Genomic DNA, 23,305 nt, shown 5'->3' with positions numbered 1-23,305 from the left:
GAAACACTGTCATTGTCTGCAGTGACCCACAAGCAAGACTACTACTGCATAGGCCTTGCCCACCAATGCCACAGTGGCCTTACACAGTGGCTTGGATGGCAAAGCCCCCCCCCCCTAATTACCTGCCGTCGATGGAGAGAGGTAGCTCGCAAGCGCCTCCTCCACCTTCAGCACAGATAAATAGCCATGCTGTTCATTCCCACAATGGCCGAATAATCCAACATCATGGGGATATAAATATGGCTTATGCATGGTTTTCCCCCAGAAGCCTGATATTTTGTCATGCACTTCTGGAAAAAGGGGAGTTTCTGCAGTGTGAGGGATTTACATTCAGTGGGGAGAAAAAGGCTCATCCAGCCTTAGTAATCCAAACAGCTCTTTATATGCTGATCTCAGTTTTTAGCACATCCTTCTGGCTCCTCGGAGTCAGAGAGGAATTATTACTATAATTTTTTTTATTTTATTTATATATTTATTTGTGTATGTGTGTGTGTGTGTGTGTGTGTGTGTGTGCTTTTTCTTCCCCTTTTGGCTTTCCATAGCGGAAGGAGAAGTCACGACGCGAGCTCCAAAATCCAGTAGAGAGCCGGACCCGGAAGACAGAGCAAGAGATAGAGCAGCGCTCGTCTCCGGCTCCTCTTCCGGATCCATAAGAGATCCCCCGAACCTGAGATGGCTAGCTGCCTCGGCAGCGGCCGGCCCAAATCCGCGAGGCTCCGAAACCCAACTCACTTCGGCTTCTAAGAAGAGCGCGAGTCGAGCTGCTTAATGTAGGCATTACCATGCGCAGCCTCTAGAGGCCGCCATTGCATCCTACACCCCTAAACACTTCACCCAGAAAGTGTGCACTATTCCCCGTGATGAAACGGGAGCAAGCCGTAACACACTGCCTGAATTCTCTCACTCATATTTTTCTCTGTCACTCATTCCTTTCCTTTCTTCTCTTTTTTTTAAAGGGATAGAAAAGTTCTGAGATTTTGAGAAAAGATAGCGAGGAAATGAAGCGTCTTTTTGTTTCTTTAGACTAACAACTGACATGCAGTCTCGCTGAAGATAATAAAGGCTTATGGCACGGTTCACAGGTACCATATTTATATCACGCGATGCGCTTAATTGCCACGTCACCTGATCATGGCAGGCCTATAAATAGGCATGATTTTGCACGAGCTTCAGATACCGGTCGTGCGCGAGAGGCGCTCCCCATAGTGTTATGCTAAATGCAACGTCGAAGTTCCCTTTGAAAGGGAACAGACTTCATGTAGAAACTGTAATGAACTTCCTGCTTACATAACTGCACTATTTGAGCATGTAGTATTAGCACATGTATAGAAGGGGTGTATTTATTTATAATCGTACTATCTGGTGTCACCCAGATGAGGACGGGTTTCTTTTGAGTCCGGTTCCTCTCAAGGTTTCTTCCTCATATCGTCTCAGGGAGTTTTTCCTCACCACGTCTCCTCTGGCTGCTCATTAGGGATAAATTTATATATATACAATCTATATCCTTAATAATAATAATAATAATAATAATAATAATAATAATAATAATAATAATAATAATAATAAACTTTATTTGATATAGTGCTTTTAAAAGCAGCTTCTCAAAGCACTGTACACAAAATAAGCAGTACACAGAAAAAAAGTTAATAAGAACAACAACGTTAATAATAATAATAATAATAATAATAATAATAATAATAATAATAATAAAAGTAGACAGCAGTCAAATGCAAGTTTAAATTAGAGATGTTTTGGTGTTTCTCACCTTTAGCAGAGTGAGGAGCCACTTTCTTAAAATAGAAGAACTGTGTGCTAATGCCCAGGTTATTGGAGACAACACACTGCAGAGTGAGCACGTCTGTAAATGACTGACGGATGGAGATGAAGCTTCTTGAGGTGGTTTTGTTCACAGACTCTTCACTGGTGGCTGAAGAATTTTGACCAGAGACACGCCACTCCAGTTTAGGAGACGGATTTCCATGAACCTCACAGGAACACAGGATCAGATCCTGAGTGGTGTTACAGCTGGAGGAGGGAGAGAGCTGAGGAGCATCTGAGAGAGAGAGAGAGAGAGAGAGAGAGAGAGAGAGAGAGAGAGAGAGAGAGAGAGAGAGGGAGAGAGAGAGAGAGAGAGAGAGAGAGAGAGAGAGAGAGAGAGAGAGAGAGAGAGAGAGGATAATATTAAAATAAATCAGGAATAAAGTATCATTTGACAGAAGGTGAAGAGTTCGGTGTTTGAGTTGAACAACACGTCTCTACCATCCTCCACAATTCCAATCAGGAACCAGCCTGTGATTCAGAAAATTCTCTATTCTTCTTTAGAATTCTTCTAGTGTTTTTTTTCTTTCTGATTCCCAGTGTGACAATAAAATTTGATTTGATTTGAAAATAAAAAGCTCATAATTGGCCTTTGTGTTTAGAATTGCATCAAATCAAGTAGATCTTTATTTCTCCTCACAGCCATCTACAGTGTGCAGAACACAGTGAGATGAAATATCAGAACATAACAGAAACATGTTCACCCTAACGTCCAAAGATCATCAGCTCGAATCTGATGATGCCCGTCAATCAGATCACCATTAGCCAATCATGGGCATCTGTGAGCTCATGCATGTAGAATAGATCAGATTAGTGCTTACCTCAGAGTACACTGCCCTGTGACACTGCATGAGCAGTTTGAAAAGATACTGACGTCAGCTTCATTTTTCTCAGAGGAAGCATGTGCTTGGCCCACCCTCATTAGATAAACACCCATAAGCCTCTCTGCTGTCTACTGATGCTAACACAGCACAGGTCCACTGTTTTTATTCTTTATATATGCTACCTCTGGGTCAAATTATTCGTAAACATGGAATTATCCTCCACTGTTATGCTGATGATACACAGCTGTATGTTTCAGCGAAGCCAGAGGACAGACAGAAGCTTAGTAAAGTTGTGGAATGTGTAAAGGACATTAGACACTGGATGTTTATTCATTTCCTCTTACTTAATTCTGATAAGACAGAAGAACTTGTACTAGGACCACGTGTAGCTAGAAGTAATCTTTCTGATCTCACAGTCTCTTATAGAGCCCCACAGTTATGGAACAGTCTTCCTATTAGTGTTCGGGACTCAGACACAGTCTCAGTGTTTAAGTCCAGGATTAAAACATATTTGTTTACTCAAGCCTACCCTGACTAGATTCTGTTCTACTACTTCGCAGTCATAATTATCTTTTTTCTCCCTCTCTCCTTTCGCCGAGCCCCACACGAATTTATGGAGATACTAGAGATCCAGATCCTTTCTGCCTCTGGATGGAGCTCAAATCTTCTCTAATTCCAGACTGCTGGGACTACGGCTGCTCCTAACGCCATACAGACTTCATATAAATCCATAATGAACTTTTTCACACTATCTGTTGTTACCCAGATGAGGATGGGTTCCTTCTGAGTCGGTTCCTCTCAAGGTTTCTTCCTCTTAAAACATCTTAGGGAGTTTTTCCTCGCCACCGTCGCCACTCAGTGGCTTGTTCAGTTGGGATAAATTCACACCTTTAATATCTGTACACCGTGTTGATATTTCTGTAAAGCTGCTTTGAGACAATGTCTATTGTAAAAAGCACTATACAAATAAAACTGAATTGAATTGAATTGAAAGTAATTTTAGTTATTTAATTGTTTTATATTGTTTAACTGTTTTAAATTAAATTGACCAGTTTTTAAAAATAACAAACTATTATATGTTTTCTATGTTTTGTGTTTAATTAAGATTTTATATTTCTAACACTTTAATTAAAATGTTATTCTTCAGAATCAGATAAATTTAATTAAATATCAGAGTCAGCATTACATTTTGTAGTTATATTTTGAAGTAATAAAGATAATACATGCATTTAGCCTTCGGCTATTTCCATTCTTATGGATAGGAGTTCAGTGGATTAAATATTATAATTTTACACTTAGTCCTATAATATTGACAATATATTGCTGCAGGAATTGTCCGAGTTTTTTTGTTTGTTTGTTTGTTTTAATTTTAATTTGTGCTTCAATAATTAATCGTGTTATAATTTAATGAAACCACAGGATATTAAATTGATGTCATGCAATTATAATGTGTGGGATGTAGGAATTTCATTACACTTTAAATTCACTATTTTAGAATTAGAATACTGAATTAGACGTATATTTCTGTCACTAGTTGCACATTTATTAACATCATAAATGTTGTCTATTGTTTAAGTGATTGCTGCTGTGGCCAGACGATGGCGCTGCATTGGCAAAAGTATGTAGCTAATGTTTGTTTGGCTAGCATTAGCAATGTTTCATATAATTAGTTACTTAAAGACCTTATGCTTTAAATAACATCCAAAACAATGCTCGGGTCCTACAGTGCTTCCGGTAAACACTACAGGACACGGCTGAGGACTTTGTGACTTTCTAATCATTTTAGATCTCAGAGTCTATGTTAATATGATTTAGCGCTAACAATACTCCAGCACTGTACTCACACAGAACATCCAGGAGGACAGATGAGTTGTGATCTCCGTGCTGGTTTTGAGCTCTACAGTAGTATAGACCACTGTGTGTAGAATCAGTGGTGTTGATGGTGAGATGGTTTCCGGTTCCTATCTGCTCTCCGTTCTCTCTGTACCAGGTGTAGTTCAGCACTGCTGGGTTTGCATCACTGCTGCATCTCAGAGACACTGAACTGCCCAAAAGCACTGAAGCAGATGGAGACGCTGATACTGACGTGTTTCTAGGACCATCTAAAGGAGGAAGAACAGGATTTAGGAGACTCCATGAATCATTAAAAGTGTAGTGAATGTGAAGTGATTAATCAGCACTCACACAGAACATGTAGTATAAAAGATCTCTGTGCTGATTCGTTCCTGTTCTGGAGCTGGTAGGTGGCAGTGCAGGTGAAATTGAGTCCATGATGAAGGTGAGTAGCGGTGAAGTTCAGCTGAGAGGAGCTGAAGCTGGTGTTGTGGTTCTGCTCCTGTCTTCTCTCCTCAGGCAGGAAGTTCCATGTAAAAGTGGGTGGCTTTAAGAGACATGGAGATCGAGCAGAGCAAATGAGACTCACTGAAGTTCCCTCCACCAGCTCATTTTGGTCCTCCACCTCCCCCTGATCCTCCTTATACAGTGTTATTGAGGGTGTGATTGGAGAGTCTGAGATAAACACACAGTATCACATTAGAGATGAGTTTTAAATGTGTTCCAGTGCATCATTAGTGTAATTACAGTTACACTGTACACACACACTGCTGCAGATCTCACCTCCCACTCTTACAGACACTGATGAAGATCTTACAGACCCTGATGAAGATAGATAATTGTATTTCAGGCCTCCTGAAGTTTCTAATCTAAAGTAATATTCTCCACGGTCACTCTGTCTGATGTTGTAGAAGACGGTGGTGCAGTTCTTCATGCGGAGGTCTCCTATAAGTGTCCCTTCAATCTTGTTCTCTTCAGTTACTTTAGAGTTAAAGACTCTGTTATTTTTAGCATCAGTGCCGTCTTTTAACCAGATTCCTGTAGGATCTTTCTGGAGGTCTCCAACAAATCCTTCTTCAATCTCAAAACTGCAGGGTATGAGAACACAGAGTCCTCTCACAGCTTCTACACTCTCTGGTAGACTGATGGAGAATCCTCTACACAAAACACCTGCACACACACACACACACACACACACACACACACACACACACACACACACACACACACACACGCTGCATTTATATAAAGTGTGTAGAAATATTGACTCCAAGCTGCAGTTGTGTTACAGAATCACACCAAACTGGTTCAGTTACTGCCGGAGTTTAACACACTTACGCTCTCAGGTCACACATTAAATATCAATTCTACACAAACCTTTAAACAGAAAACAAACGATGACGAGTTTCTCTGCTGATTTCATCTCTCTGTTCAAGAAAGATCACCTGGAGAAGAAACTAACACACACACACACACACACACACACACACACACACACACACACACACACACACACACACACACACACAGAGATGAAGTTTAGAGAAGTGATAGACAGAGGAACCCTCACAGAAGCAGGACTTGTGTGAACCTCTCTGTATTCAGAGATGATGTTTATTCATATCAGGTGTTGGTGTGTGTAGAGGTGGTCTGAATACACTTCATGTTTGGTTCATTTTGTGGTTTGTCACCTTTACAAAATACTCCACCTTCTAGCAAGAACAAACACAAATGAAGCAGTGCTAGTGAAGAGTGGTTAAATAGTCCTAAAGGAAAGGGTTATAGACGGAACATCTCTCTTTTATTACTGTAAATATCACCTTTCCATATCAGGCTTTACACACTGTGGGTGAGAGGACTCTTAACTTGTAGAACAACAGCAGTGATGTGAGCTGGAGAGCCGTATCGAGTGAAGGACTGTGAATAACGCCTGCTTAAACATTTTAAATGACATCATCCATAATTCAGTGTTACACAGCTATTACACTATGGGAAAGGAGTTGTGGTGTGAAGGAGAAGGAGGCTGAGATCACATCAATGCTAAAACGTCTAGGAAAGAACGGAGTCCTGTTGTGAGTCACTTGTATGTAAACACCAAAAGCACTGAAGTTGTTTGTATCTCCTTCCATTTCAGGTCCATTTTAACAGGACTGAGTACGGTTCATTTAAAAACAGCTACATGTGGAACCACCCTGAGTCTGCTGTTAATAATAATAATAATAATAATAATAATAATAATAATAATCATCATCATCATCATCATCATCATCTTTATTTTTATATAGCGCCTTTAATGCAGCTTCTCAAAGCACTTTGCACAATAAGAAAAAAAAAAACAGATTAAAATACAAAAGATACAAAAACAAAAAACAGACTTGAATTCAAAATGGTTAAAACCTTTGTTAAAACCCAAATGAGTTTTTAAGTTAGATTTAAAAATGCTTAAATTCTGTGCATCTGTTATATGAGCAGGAAGTGTATTCCAGAGTCTAGGAGCTTAGGACGAGAAAGCCCTGTCCCTTACAGATCACAGCCGTGTCTGTGGGACATCCAGTAAACCTGATCGAGAGGAGCGCAGATGCTGCTTGGGAGAATAAGAGATTAAAAACGCAGACAGATACTGAGGGACCAGACCATGCAGTGCCTTATATGTGAGCGTAAAGATGTTAAAATCAAGGTGCATAAACGGTTCTGGACCGGTCCCACCGGACCCTTCAGCCGAAACCCAAGCCTGGTGAACGACCACGAGCTATTGTGTGCAGATTCCACTATCACAGTGACTGTGTTGATATTTTACGCCGTGCGAGAGAGCTCCAGCGGATTGAAGTGAGGGATTTGACCATCTCCGTTTTCCCTGACTACACAACCAAGACCGCCCGGGCCCGGGCCGCGTTTAACGAGGTTCGGCGTCAACTTCGTGGTATTGAGGGCGCTTGCGATGGAATACTTCACCCAGCTCGGCTTCGCATTTAACGTACATATCACGGTGTTCAGAAGGACTTTATTTCAGCGGAGGAAGCAGGAGACTGCGTTAAACTCTTGACATCGGGGTGAACTGCATCACCTATATAGTGGAATTTTTTCACTTTTATTCTTTTTTGCACTCGGCCTTCGAGCTCTACAGAATTCAGATTCTTATTGAAGATATTGTCGGTGCATTACTTCGTCTAGATTTTGTGGACTCACTCCTCTTAAATCTACTTCTGTGTTAATGTGCTTCTCTGTTTTGATGCTCTGACCGGGTTAGAGTTTCTGTTTATTTCATTTTATTAGTGTTATCTCCTCGGCTCTACGTGCTACACTGTTATATTATTTGTTACAAGTTTTTAAAAGGTAAGGACATTATATTTATTATTGTGTGCAGACTGTTTATCAGTCTTGGTAATTTTGTTGGTTGGTCCAGTTTACTCTCCGAGTTGTTTTCACATTGTGGACAACGTTCGAGTTCTGTAGGATACACTGCTGTCTCATTAGTTTATGGAGACTTTGGGTGTTTGGAGGATTGTGAGAGTGAGCAGAACATGCCAATGCTTTGAAGGATGTGAATTGGAACAGAGTAATGTTATTTAAATGCGAATCTGTTTTTAGAGGATTTAAACCTAATATGGTGAACAAATTATATTATAGAATTCAGGCAGTTTTACTGTGATTATCTCAAACAGTGTAGCAAGTAATAATCTGGAAAGACCTTTGTAATATTACAGTCTAAAACTGGATTTAAAGAGAAGCAAATCAGTAAATGAATCACATGAAAATGAATCACTTGAATATGAATCGCATGAAAATGAATCGCATGTAAATGAATCATACGTAAATGAATCACATGTAAATGAATCACATAAAAATGAATCACATGTAAATGAATCATATGAAAATGAATAAATAAATTAAAGACAACACATGCACATATACACACACATATACACACGAACACACACATGCACGTACACAGACCCATACACACAAACGCTTACACACACAAACACACACACACGCCTACACACACACACACAAACACGTATACATTTACACACATACTCACACACACGTACACACACTCATAAATACACATACATATATACAAACATACAGACGCACATGCGCACACACACATATACACATACACCCGTTCATACACGCACACACACACACATATACACACATACACCCGTGCATACACACACACACACACACAAACACACACACACATATTTACACATGCACACACACATACACACACAAACACATTCACATATACACATGCACACACACATGCACACACACATACACACGCACACAGACAGAAACACACCCACAGACACACACATGCACACAGACATTTACACACATGCATATATACAAACGTGCATATAAACACACACATACACACACGCACATAAGCACGCACACACACATACACACACACACATACACATGCCCACACACATTTACAGACACACACAGACACACAAACACGCATATACACATGCGCACATACACATATACACATGCACATATACAAACGCACACATAAACACACACATATACACACTCGCACACACACATATAAACACGCACACACACACACACACATGCACACGCACACTCACAGACACACATACACACACACACACACATGCACATATACAAACGCACACATAAACACACACATATACACACTCGCACACACACATATAAACACACGCACACACACACACATACACACGCACACTCACAGACACACATACACACACACACACGCACACACACATACACACAAATATACACACACACGCTCACTTATAAACATATACTCGCACATGCACACGCACATATATATGTGCACACACACTCATGCACGCACATCCACTCGCATACACACGCACACACACAGACAAACGCATGCACCCCTCCCCAGCACACACGCACACACACACAGAGTCACACAGACACACACACACAGACAAATGCACACCCACACCAACACACACACCACATCCTCTCACACTCACCACACCCGAGCTTCTCACACACAAAAAGTGTTCACTGTTGCAGTTTGCTCTGAGGAGTTCTACGTCTAAACTGTGTTTGTTTTACATAAACTCCATTTGTTGCTCATGTTATAAACTTCATGCTAAAGATCACTCAACACTGTAGCTACATTAACGCTACATCCGTGATTACAACCTCCTCGGGTCATTTCATGGATGGCAAACTTCTAAGTGTGTTTCTGTGCATGATTAAGTCATTACTGTCGTGTTTGGTTATTGAAAACGTAACCGTGTATCAGCTTAACCGGCTAGCTCGTTATCATTATCGAAGTTTGCCAGCGTGATTATTCCCGTAGCACACACGGCACTACTTTCTGTAGGAAAACAAGGGACTTGCCCGAGAAAAAGTCGAAATTTCCATCCCAGTTTACGGTGAAATAACTGTAGGCCTGCTAGCTGCTACTATTAGTTATCGGCGCTATTAACGTTAGCTGACTGTAGCCGGACGGGGGTGGGGGTGGGGGGTTACGGAGCAGGTTACGAGTGGGGAATAGGTATAAGTGGTATAAGGTAAGAAGTGGGGCAGGTATAATCGACAGAACAGGCCCGGCGCGCAGTGGACCGACGGATGCCAGCTGATTTATAGCTGCTCTGAACAGGACTCTTATTCACGGGGACATGGCGGGTACACGCAGCAACAGGAGAGGCATGAAATGGAGGAAGAGGAGCTAATCTGTATAGTTAATTAGTAAGTAACGTTACCCATTATTCATCTTATCGATAAGTCCACCAGTATTTTTTGTGAAGCTGGAAGTTTTTCAGTGCGTGTTTTGAACACCCAGACTGTGGGATGTTGTACTTTGTTAAAATAGATGAAGTAAATGTTCACAATCCTGCTGGTTGTTCTGACACATTCACAATCATTAACGCTGTTTCTGTAAGCATTAAACAGGTTGCTGTTCAAACAGAGAGATTTTGTTAGGTTAAAAGAGTGCGTGGCTGTCAACAGTCGACTGCTGTCTTAAGGAACTGGACTACAAAAACTTGTATCTTTTGTGGTTTAAGGGACAGCTTACTCTAACTTAATCTAAATTAATCTAACTTAATCTAACTCATTACATGTGAACAACACTTTCTTATATAATGACACGCAGTCATTTGTATATTATTTAGATGGACCCTTATGTGTCCTCTGGTAGATAACAGGGATGAGATGGGTTTGGTATCCCACAGACAGCGGTCTGTACCAGTACAAATGGGATTTTGTGTTTGGCTTTGGTGTTGTCCATGACTGAAAATCCACCCCTGTGTATCGAATAATGTCAGTTGTTTACTGCCTCTTTGAAGTCGACCGTGTGTGTGTGAGAGGTACGTTGTTGCATTGTGCTATACATATGTTCCCTTCCCTTTTCAGTGTTGTTTTTATGTAGTATTTCATGAATATTTGGTGCCGTGTTTTCTCATTTAACTGCGGAACTGCTCTGCAGTTCCCTCCTCTCGCTGTACAAGTTAGAACAGCAACACGACACCTGACCGTGCAGGTAAAATGACACAAGACTGCAAAAGACAGTCAAAAGACTGCATACTCTCTGTCCTTTATCTAGTGTAGCGGTCACGTGTTGGCAGAATGCCTTCTCGAGACACTTCTGCACTTGCTTCGCTTCAGAGACCCAGAGGCTCTGTCAGTTATATGTTCTGAACTTGTTTTGGACAGCTGCCATTTTCTGACGAATGAAATATTTTAGCTTTCTGTCTTCAACAGCAAAACATGGAAGGTAGACGAGATACCACCATCCGCTGCTTGATGGAGTTCCTTGGAGAGTCTCCAGGGCACCTCATCAACGACTACCAGGTACATTTGAACCATTTTCTAATGGTTATGTCCCTGTTAAACATATCTCTCCGTGTAATAATCTAACCCTCAGTATTTCTATAGGTATCTAACTCTTGCCACTGTGGTGGAAAAAAATCTATCTTAATAAAATGTTTAAAATGTTGTGCTCAGAGATCTTGTTCTCTTCACTTGCAGTGTAAATGTTGGTGAGATGATTTAACGTCACAGAATGGTTCAGTGTAAAAGCGAGTCTAAGTAAAAATGACCGTGGTGTAGTGAGTAAAACGTAGTGACAGAATCATAAACCCCTAGTAAAGGTTACTTGAGTATTTCGATTGGAACAGTTTATAAAAGTAAGTAGTGTTCACGTGAGAATATGCTCTGTAACATTTACTAAGGATTTCTGTGTGGAAATTGTTCCCTGGCTTTTTTTGAGTAAATTTCACTCCACATTTTTTTCAGTGCTCATGTCACTTCACTGCAGAAGCCAAGCTGTTCATTTTAAACATGGTGGACTTCCTGTATGTCACACTACAACATCACGACCTTCACTGCAACCCGTCGTGTTATTTACAGACAGATCTGCACTGTACCAGTGAAGCATGGTGAAGAAGGAGCTCACATGTACACATTTTTGGACAGTAGATCGCTATACACTGTTTACTGCAGGAAAAAGTAGAAGTTTTTTTTTAAAAAGTGTGAACACTCCTGCTGCAGCTGATAAACTGACACTGATAAGATTACAGTTTTATTTACCTTAAGATCAAATATAAGAATTTCCAGCTGAGTCTCGTGAACTAAACTGTTATTACAGATAGAGCGGTTCTTACCAGAGCGTGTTAGCGTCTCCAGTTCTCGAGCTGAAGTGATGAACACGCTTACAGTAACACTTTAACTGCCTCTCGCTCTCAACAGCCTGAGTTTCAAACACTAACAAAGAGGAAGTGCTTAAGTTTGTGTGTGTCTTATTTAAGAAATATGCATATGAGCACAGTGCTAATGTGTGTGTGTGTGTGTGTGTGTTTGTATGTGTGTGTATGTATATGTGTGTATCTGTTTGTGAGTGTGTGTTTGTGTGTGTATGGTGTTTGTGTATGTGTGTTTATGTGTGTGTGGTGTGTGTATTTGTGTGTGTTCTTAAAACCTACTTACACAGCAGCTCATTGATGCAGCCTTTAAGATTTCAACCTGCTGAGTTTCTGAGTAACAGATTATTTGGATGGGATTAGTTTTCCACAGGAACGTGGGTGCTGTAATTATATCTGGAGTATCTCTGGGATTTCAGCTGGAAAGATTACGCTGTAGTTTTCCTCCTATACAATAAGCAGTAGAAATAACCCCGGTAATATACAGTATATGTGGTCATGTGACCTGTTAATGACCATGTCCTTTACAACAAGAAGTTTTAATAAAGATCAATAAAATAGTCAAATGTGCCATATTGTGTATCATCTGCAGTGGTTTAACAATGAAAGCTGGTCACCAGACATTGCTGTTGTTGAGCTGGGAGAAGACCAGGAGCCTGGATGAGCAGGTGTGTTACAGATTCCCTTTAGCACATGAAGGTTCATTTGGAGGCAGTGATCCTTCCTCCAGGTTGAGCTCTCAGTAGAAGCAGCTAATATGGCATCTTCAGGAGCTGAGTGTTAATAACATGTCAGGGATTAGAGAAGCCATCAGGCTGCTTGACTGTTTCTTAAAGAAGATGGACAGTGATAAGAGAATAGGTCTAAGCACAGATTCTTGAGCTACGCTAGTCACCAGCTGTGAATGAGATTCCCCAAACTGATAGAGGTACACTTCACAGGCCCAGACTTTATGATCAACCCATAAGACAATAATTACCCACCAAGGCTTATGGACCCAAATTAGAAGCTCCAAGCCTGGGGTGTAGGAGCGATTTTGAATCTGGGGCGATGCTGAAATGCAAGGGGGGTCGGGGGCATGCTCCCCTGAAAAAGATAAGATAATACCCCAGATGGAGAAATTTGGGATGTGTTTATAATAATAATAAATCACTTAAATGCTCCTTCAATGACTTTTCAGTGGTTAAATATTTGTAAATACTTATTTCCCTCATTAAAATGCAAATCAATTTATAACATTTTTGACGTGCGTTTTTCTGGATTGTTTTGTTTTTATTCTGTCTCTCACTGTTCAAATAAATCTACCATTAAAATTATAGACTGATCATTTCTTTGTCAGTGGGCAAACGTACAAAATCAGCAGGGGATCAAATACTTTTATATTTTATATATATATATGTGTGTGTGTGTGTGTGTGTGTGTGTGTGTGTGTGTGCCATATTTTTGTGAGGAACTCCCTCCCACAGTTTCCAGCCTGCCCTACCCTGCCTTGCTCCTGCCTCCCCGGATGACATCACTAATTGACAACCATATTTAAAGAGGAAGAGGAGTGATAATGGAGTGGGGGTGGTTGATTAGAATAAGGAAGGAAGTGAGGAGCCAGGAAGTGAGGAGCCAGGAAGTGAGGAGCCAGGAAGTGAGGAACCAGGAAGTGAGGAACCAGGAAGTGAGGAACCAGGAAGTGAGATGGGGTTTGAAGAAGATGGCGGGAGAGACAGGAGTGTATGGAACATAGTACGATCGAGAAAACAGAAAAAAAAAAGGAAAAGAGAATATCTAACACAGAGGAAACAGATAGCGAGCAAAGTGTTAGCTTAGCAACAAAACAGGAAGAGGAACACAAAGTGATCATAAATTATCTCAAGAAGGGACAACGTTTGGTGAGTGGAGTCCGGTTCAGATAATAAAATCACTAGATTAACTGCCGGGTGAGGTCAAAAGTGCTGAAATACTGAGAAGTGGATCTCTACTGATGAGTTGTAGAAATAAAGACCAGCGAGGGAAAGCCATGCAACTGAATAAAATAGATGGGAAGAGAGTTCACTGTGCGGTGATTGGATATAAAAAATGGGTTCGAGGAGTCATCTCAGGGATACCTACAGGTGTTACAGAGGAACAAATGAAAGACAATATCTCAGGGGCAAAAGTACTAGAGGTAAAACGTCTTAAAACAACTAGAAATGTGGAGAAATGCGACAGCTGGGCTGTGATGATTAAGTTTGATGAATCAAGACTGCTATGTAAGGTGTACACAGGATATATGAGCTATGAGGTCAGGCCATATATTCCTCCACCACTGAGATGCTTTAAATGCCAAAAATATGGCCATGTGGCAGCAGTATGTAAGGGCAAACAGAGATGTGGCAGGTGTGCAGGCGAACACGAGTACGGGAAGTGTGGAGAAGGAGTAAATCTCAAACACTGCAACTGTGGAGGAGAGCACAGCTCAGCGTACCGTGGCTGTGAAGCCAGCAAGAAGGCAGTGGAGGTGCAACGAGTGAAGACATCGCAAGGAATAACGTATGCGGAAGCGGTAAGGAAAGTGTCTGGTGAAAGGAAGGGCTATAAAGCAGAAAATAAAGATAGACCCTGTGGGAGTTATGAAAAGATTGCAGTAAAGAAAGATATGCTAATTATGAGCAGGAATGAGTTTGTGTTTATGGTTGAGGTTATAAATTGTTCAGCACAGACCGAGAGAAAGACTGAAAAGATCAAGATAATACTTCAATCAGCTGAAAAATCCCCTGGTATTAAAGGACTCGCTGTGAAGGAGTGGAAGAAATGTTAACTGCAGGAATCTCTAACTCTCAGTCATGGACTGGCGACTCTTCACGATCCTAGTTATATTGCAGTGGAATGCCAGGAGTCTTATCGCTAATGGACAAGAATTCAAAAAGTTTGTGACTGATCTGTCAGATAAACCTCATGTGATATGTGTGCAAGAGACGTGGTTAAAACCACAGTTAGACTTTGTGATTTATGGATACACTACAGTCAGAAACGATAGGGAAACGGGTAAAGGTGGAGGGGTAGCAACTTTTGTAAGAAATGATGTGAAATATAACCTAATCAATGAAGGGAAGGAACATGAATCTGTGGTAGTCAGAATACGGACAGGAAAAGACAGTATAATGATAGTCAACTTTTATAATCCCTGTAACAGACTGAGCACTGATGCACTGAATGCAGTATGTGGGGTGACACAAGGGAAAACAGTATGGTGTGGGGATTTTAATGCACACAGCACGATATGGAGGAGTAAGAACACAGATATAAATGGATCAGTGATAGAGGAATTTATAGACAATAAAAACTCGGTGTGTGTTAATGACGGGAAGGGCACACAGTATAGTAGTTCACATAACACAGAAAGTGCTACTGATCTGACAATAATGTCACCTGAAACGGCAGGAATCAGCACATGGGAGGTTTTAGACCAGTCGACAGTAGGTAGTGATCACTATCCAATAATAACCAGGATAGGGGTAGAGATACACCAGGATAGCGAAGTGAGAACACCAAGGTGGAGGTTAGATAAAGCTGATTGGCAGATGTTCCAAATGCTGAGTGAAATAAAATGTGTGGAACTAGTGAATAAGGATATTACAGATGTAGAAGAAATGAACAGAAAAGTGACTAGGGCAATTATACAAACAGCTGAAGAAACAATTCCTAAAAAGACTAGAAGTGAACGAAGAAAGAGCGAGCTATGGTGGAATGAGAGCTGTAGTATAGTAATTAAAAAGAGAAATAAAGCTTTCAGGCAAGTCAAAGCTCAACATACACTAACTTTGATTAACTATAAAAGGGCACAAGCAGTAGTTAGGAAAACAATCAGATCAGCCAAACGTGCGTATTGGAGACAATTCTGCAATGAAATTGGAAGAGAAACCCAGCTATCAGACATATGGAGAACAATTAGGAAAATGAGCGGAATAAGGAACAGTGTAGAAATACGTGTTAAGTAGCAATAATAAAAATGCTATCAGCAATGCAGAAAAAGCAGAACTTTTGGTAAAAACCTTTGTGAAGATCCACAGTACTGAAAACCTATCCTCAACAGCTAAGCAGTGTAGAGATCAGACACTTGCCCAAAACCCAGGGATAGTAGAAAGAAGGACTACATCAGGGGTTGAGTTGGACTTGCCATTTACTCTATTTGAATTAAAAAGGGCCACATCAAATGCACGGCAAACGACACCAGGGAAAGACGGTATATGCTATAGCATGCTAGGTCACATGAGAGACACTACACTTGATGTAGTATTAAGACTCTTCAGTATGGTATGGAGTACAGGAAAAATCCCACTAACATGGAAACAGGCAGTTATAGTTCCAATACTCAAACCTGGCAAAGACCCGTCAGATCCAGCAAGCTACAGACCCATAGCATTAACGTCACAGCTAGGCAAAACTATGGAGAGGATGGTAACAGATAGATCAGATCACTATATAGAAAGTAGAGGGCTTCTCTCACCGTATCAGTCAGGATTTCATAAAGGGAGGGGGACAATGGATTCTGTATTATGCCTAGAGTCAGAAGTTAGGAAAGCTCAGACTAACACAGAAAGTGTAACTGCTGTATTTTTTGATGTTGAAAAAGCGTATGATATGCTTTGGAAGGATGGACTTCTAATTAAACTCCACAAATTAGGAATAAATGGTAAGATATATAATTGGGTATTAGACTTCCTGAACAGAAGAGCAATAGAGATTATAGTAGGTGCAGAGTACTCAAAGAGGTATGCAGTGGAAAATGGTAACCCACAAGGCAGTGTATGTAGCCCAATACTGTTTAATATTATGATTAATGACGTATTTGATCAGGTCGGAGGAAATATAGGCAAGTCTCTTTATGCAGATGATGGGGCACTCTGGGTCAGGGGTCGGAATATAGAATATTTAAGAAAGAAAATGCAACATGCAATAGGGAAAGTAGAACAGGGGGCAAATGAATGTGGATTTAACCTATCAATTTCACAATCACAAGGTATATGTTTCTCTAAACGTCATAAAACAGTAGCACTTAAATGATATGGGCTAGATCCTGAACAGGTCAGGGCTGTGAGATTTTTAGGAGTGATTTTTGATGTGAAGCTGACCTGGGGTCCGCACATTGATAAAATTAAGAACAAATGTGAAAAGATTAGTAATGTTCTGAGATGTCTGTCAGGGCGAGACTGGGGAGCAAGTAGGGCATCGCTCATAAATATCTATCAGGCTCTCATGAGGGCCGCCTTTGATTATGGCTGCCGAGCATATATGTGTTCAACACAATCAAACCTTAAAAAGCTCAATGTGGTACAGGCACAAGCACTTCGGATCTGTACTAGAGCACTTAAATCATCACCAGTGACTGCATTACAGGTGGAGACAGGAGAGATGCCGCTGTGTATTGTTGTGGATAAAAATGACATGAAATAAACAGGAGGGAGACCTAGTATGAGTAATATGTCATTTTAGTGAAAATTCACATGACTGGTTGGATTCACACTTGAAGATCTTTAAGAGTAACACACTATGGTTTATTAGTCACAGAGAAATATAAGAGCTGAGGAGGGCAGGCTGAGAAACACACACACTCTCGTATAGTCAAGGGCAGCGTGCAGACATCACACACACCAAGGCCCAACGCACACACATAACATTATGAGATAACAACATGAGACTAAGGTCTGTCTAAAATTGTTTTCTCTCTCTCCCACTTTCAATCCTAATGGTAGTCAGAAAGTCCTCTTTCAAAACACCATGGTAAATTTGATACACCTCTTTTTAAACATCATGGTAATGTAGATGAGCTCTTTTTTAACCCTATTGGTATTGATATCATAGTCTTTCTGAAACATATGGGTTATCTACTGTGTAAATACAGTGTAAATACTGGAGCTTGAGCTCCGGCTGTCAGATCACTTCTGAGAATTCTCATCGGTGTGGATCTCATGTGGTGGAACGGAACCAATAAATCTGGACCCTTGCTTCTTCTCACTCACGGCTGGTGTCTTTTTTTCTATCTCCAACTGGGTTCACAGATGTGAGCATTCGCTTCTATGTTGAATTTTAAGTGTCTTTGGGTGATAGGCTAAATTTGGAGGAGGTTAAGATCATGCTGGCATATTGGGTAAATCTACAAGGGTATAGCAGGATGCACCCCACGAAAGCCATCTTACAAGAATGCTCAGAGTTTTATAGGACTAACTTTAATAGCTTCGGATGGTTAGGAAATGCAAAGGCACAAAACGCACGTCTCAGTCAGCTACAAGTGAGCCCCATTGCGGAGATACCAACTGTACCACCCTGGAGATTCATAAAACCATCTGTAGATACAAGATCACAGCAAATATTAAAAGAGAATTCGAAAATAGCGCCACAAGGGACAATAATTCAAAACTATATGGACCAGTATCAGGATAAATTACTCATATATACAGACGGGTCAAAACAGCCTGAGACTGGCCGCACTGGTGCAGCTTTTTTCATTCCTCGGTATGAAGTAGAAGTCAAAAAAACGGCGACCGATCATTTATCAGTGTACACTGTAGAATTATTAGGAGTCCTACTGGCACTGCAGTGGTTGGAAAAAAATCATCAGAACCAAGATGTCTCTATAGCTTCTGACAGTCTATCAGCACCATCACGCATACAGTCTGGGAAAACATCATTCAGAGAAGACGAGAAGACATTGTCCAAAAATACTTCATCTGCTTCTCATACTTCATGCTAAGGGGCTGAGTGTTTCCTTCTTCTGGGTTCCTGCACATGTAGGGGTCGAAGGAAATGAAATTGTAGATGTACTAGCAAAAAGTTTGATAAAACATGAAACAGTTGATATACAAGTACCACTAAGCAGAGCAGAGATCAAAACCACTATAAAGGGACACACATAAAATACGGCAGGAACACTGGGACACAGCTGACACCGGACGACCCCTATATACCATGCAAAAACAAGTGGGCATGAGTGTGAGGCAGCGCAGAAACCCAAAGGAAGAGATGATAGTCACGCGTCTTAGAATAGGTCGTGTTGGAGTAAATCTAGCATTAAACAGAATAGGAAAACACCCCGCTGGACTCTGCACACACTGCAGTACACAAGAGACGGTGAAGCACATTCTGTTAGACTGCAGAAGGTATGAGGAGGAGAGAACTGAGCTAGAGATGCAGACTGGAAAACAAAACATGACACTAGAGAACTTGCTGGGGAAAACATCTGGGGAAATGCACCGCCCCCCAATGAACTATTTATAAAGAACTGGTATAAGTGAGAGAATTTAGTAATCTATAGTACGAATAAATAGTATATAACTATTTATCTCTTTACTTTCTTTTGTGTATGCAGTATCGTTTTGGTATTATTATTATTACTAGGGGTGTTTTTTTCTAGTTAATTTTAGTATTATTATTATCACTATTATTAGTAGTATTTATTTATTTATTTATTTATTTATTATTATTTTTTTCTATTTTATTTTAGTTTGTTTGTTTGTTTGTTTGTTTGTTTATTTATTTATTTATTTATTTATTTATTTATTTATTCATTTATTTATTGCCAATCTACTGCCCACACTCCAGTCCAGTAGGTGGCGGTAATGCACCTTTAGTGGTTTGCCAACCGCCATTAAAAAGAGGAAGAAGAAGAGGAAGAAGAAGAGGAAGAAGAAGAGGAAGAAGAAGAGGAAGAAGAATGGCGTGGGATGCTGGAGGTGGTTACATGTGTGTTGGTTATTAGAGATTGTGTTAGTTGTGTAGCTTCTATTCTATATTCTGACTGCTGTTCTGGTTGTAGATGAGAAATCTAATAACACCAACACACAGTAAAACCACAAAGAGAGAGGGAACCAGATAAGGTGCTGCACCGTGTCTGCATTCTGGGAAAAACAACAACAAAAGTGTAACATATAAAAATAAATCACATTGAAATTGAACACTCATCAGATTAATCCACTGTAGCTGCCTGCCTGAACTGATGGAATTAAACAGGAGTGAGGCGACACCCAGGTTATTAACGCTAACATCAGTGCACAGTGGGCGTGTCTATAAATGACTGACGGATGACAGCAGTTCGGTGTTTTGGATTTGTTGGCCTGGACAGGTGTGTGCGGCCACCAGTGACATGCTGCGAGTGACAGTGGCTGCTATACAGCTAGGTCAAGCAGCTTGTAAGCATGTGCCATGAGCTCAAGCGCTGCACAGCAGAGCACTAATGGATCTTGCAAGGACATTTTTGCTGAGCGATGCCAAGGGTAATTTCGCTCGGTGTTGATACAGGAAAACAGCGAGCTACCCACTCCAACCCGTCATGAGAAATAGTCTTATGATTGTGGAAATACGAGGACAATCACCTCTCAAAAACACTTCAAAGCTCAACCAGGTGTGGGATTTAATTTAAGACACAGGAAAACAGGAGGGAGACAGAGTATGTAGTTTACCGAGAATCACTATCATACACATATTCTGGAGAGGGAACAGGGCTTGTAGGTGAATAATTTGTGGGTGAGAGGTCATATGATGTGTTTGTAGCAAAGCTACTATCATCATCAGAGGAAAGAATAAACGAGCCTCCACAGAAGTTACGGGAAGAAATTGTGCTTCAGTTTGAGTGGAAGCATGAACACAGGTCACCGATGGAATGATCCGCTAGGCGGGAGAATAGGGAGGCCCGGTAGGTACAGGTGAGGAGCAGAGACGTTCCAGCAGAGCTGTAACATCGATGGACAAATAAGCCAGCTGATGACGTATATATTCACTCTGGCCACCGAGGCCTGTGGGGTTGAGCAGCCGAGAGAGAGAGAGTCCGGCTGCAGCAGGGCGTTGATTAGCTGGATGGAGATCGGAGAGAAAGATGGAAATGAGATAAAACAGTAGTGGTACACTGGAAATATATTCACATAAATACATGTACAAGCACATGTAAAGGATGTAAGAAACAGGGATCAATACATGACATGGATAAGGGGAAAACACACTCATACGATGTTTTGAAAAACACACACCCACACACTCAAAAATGTTCAAGAGGAACACACACACTCACAGATATGGTCAAAAGAAACGCACACACACACACACATATACTCACAGGATGTCTAGAAAGCACCAAGAACCCTAAACAAACTTAGAATTAGAGAAGAAATATGTGTCACATTAAGCAGTAATAAAAATATATCTCACCCATAATGAGGAAGTGATGAAAATATCCAAATGAATTGTTCAGGACAACGAGCGACGAGACGCACACAGCTCGGTTACCGGGAGTGGGAATGGCAGTGGGGCCGTGAACATTGTTTTAAATACCCAAGAAAAAAACCTGGACATAAGGAGATATCCAGTGACTGAAAATGTGTTCTAAGGGGAATTCAGAACGAGAAAAGCTTGTTCTAATCGTACTTCATTTTGAGGAAAGTTGGATTTAAGGGGAATCAGAAAAAGACGTTAATAAAGGATACTGGGATTCCAAAAGAATGAGATAAGTAGGCGTAACCTACAGATAAGACTGAAGAATAGGGCATTGAATCTGTGCTTGGACTCAGATCACTTTTGGGACGTCTCACGAGGGGATCTCACGTTGTTTTTTGAACAATAAACTGGATTTTTGCTTCTCTCATCTATCTTGTTCGTGGCTTCATTTTCATCAGTAAATTGAGGATTATTGTATTGACTAACTAGAGGAAATACAGCAACCTAGTCGTTTTAGACACGACGCACGCTTCTCATATGTCATGCCTGGACTACGAGGAACGCCTCCCGTGGCTATAATTGTGAGGAAAGAGTTGCTTAAATTAAAAACAATATGTGTAGCTGATTGAAGAGCTGCTAGAATGCAAGAGAAACCAGATAGAAAGTAAGATTAGAAAGTAAGATTAGAATGTAAGGTTAAAAGTAAGGTAATTGAGCCACTGTTTATTTATTTATTTTTTATTGTTGAGGTATTATGACATGAATATGAAGTTAATATAAGACTATTGCCAGGTCTGAAGGAGAGGTTCACCTGGAGCTCTGTGTGTCGTCACCAGCTGCTATGCAGCTTAAAATAATGACTTATTAAATCACAACAACGAATAATAAACACAACTTGTGAATGTATTTTTTCTAACCTTCAGCAGGGCACTGAGCCTCAGTTGCAAAGAAGAAGACCTGAGAGGCGATGCCCAGATTATTGGAGCCAACACACTGCAGAGTGGGCGTGTCCTTAACGGACCGAGGGATGGAAAATGAAATGGACCTTTTGGAACTTGTGTTCATTCAATTCTTTTCAAAATAACTTTATTGACAGGTCTGTAGTTAGTACAATTTTCAAAGCAACATCAATAACAAACATATCAATAATATCAATAATGACAAAATGAGAAACCATAAATGTTAAATTGCAATAACAATATTCGGCCTCGTATATCGTGCTGAATACAAATAAATAAAAATCATTTTTTTCTTAAATAATCTGCAGAAGCATTTACACAAGAAGTGGGGAGTTCATTCCCCAAATTAATCCAGTCATCTGGTGAAAATATCTCTATTCTACATTATGCTCCTGATTTTGTGTAAAAGGAGATAAGGAGATAAGGAGACTGCACTACTTCAGGTGATATATCATCTGTCTAAATATCAAGCAACTGGTTTAACTGAGGCTAATGTTAGCCACGCAGTGTGAGTTAGCTTGTACTTTGCAGTTTCTCAGTTACATGACAAGCTGTGTGTTTTTTTGTCTTATTAACGTCAAGAGAAAGAAAGAGAGAGGCTGGTGAGGGGCCGACTGTTTAAAGCTGCTATAAAATAAGTAAGAACAGGATCTAGCTTGTTATAGCGACACACCACTACATTAAATGTACAGAAAATAGTATGAAAAGTCATTTTTGAATAAAAACTTAAAGGATAATAAAGGACTTCCTCACAAACCTTCCACAATCTGTAAAGCTTGGCCTCTAGCTGTCTTCTAGCATCATGCTCAGCACCGGCTCTCCACAAGGCTGTGTGCTGAGTCCTCTACAATACTCCTTGTACACATATGACTGAACTTCTCATCTCTCCAACACCATCATTAAGTTTGAGGATGACACTACAGATATCGGACTTATTTCGGGAGGGGATGAATCAACCTACAAGGAGGAGATCCAGAAACTGGAAGTGTGGTGTTGATGAAACAAC

At 40.6% G+C, this 23,305-nt stretch overlaps 1 protein-coding gene across 2 annotated transcripts in view; it reads right to left on the bottom strand.

The window, feature by feature from the left end:
* The window catches only part of LOC108279481 (B-cell receptor CD22), a 127,390-nt gene that overhangs the window by 9,938 nt on the left and 94,147 nt on the right, over nt 1-23,305 (bottom strand). For both annotated transcript variants that reach the window (XM_053688408.1, XM_053688410.1), the window contains exons 9-10: nt 4,487-4,744; nt 1,766-2,053 (exon numbers count right to left, since the gene is read on the bottom strand). In XM_053688408.1, coding sequence (XP_053544383.1) covers nt 1,766-2,053; nt 4,487-4,744 — 546 coding nt within the window. The remainder of the gene's footprint in view (nt 1-1,765; nt 2,054-4,486; nt 4,745-23,305) is intronic.

Source organism: Ictalurus punctatus, chromosome 19 (assembly GCF_001660625.3).
Source record: "Ictalurus punctatus breed USDA103 chromosome 19, Coco_2.0, whole genome shotgun sequence".
Classification (NCBI taxonomy): Eukaryota; Metazoa; Chordata; class Actinopteri; order Siluriformes; family Ictaluridae; genus Ictalurus; species Ictalurus punctatus.
The sequence above is the reverse complement of the archived record's forward strand: the minus strand, read 5'-3'. Positions and strand labels throughout refer to the sequence as shown.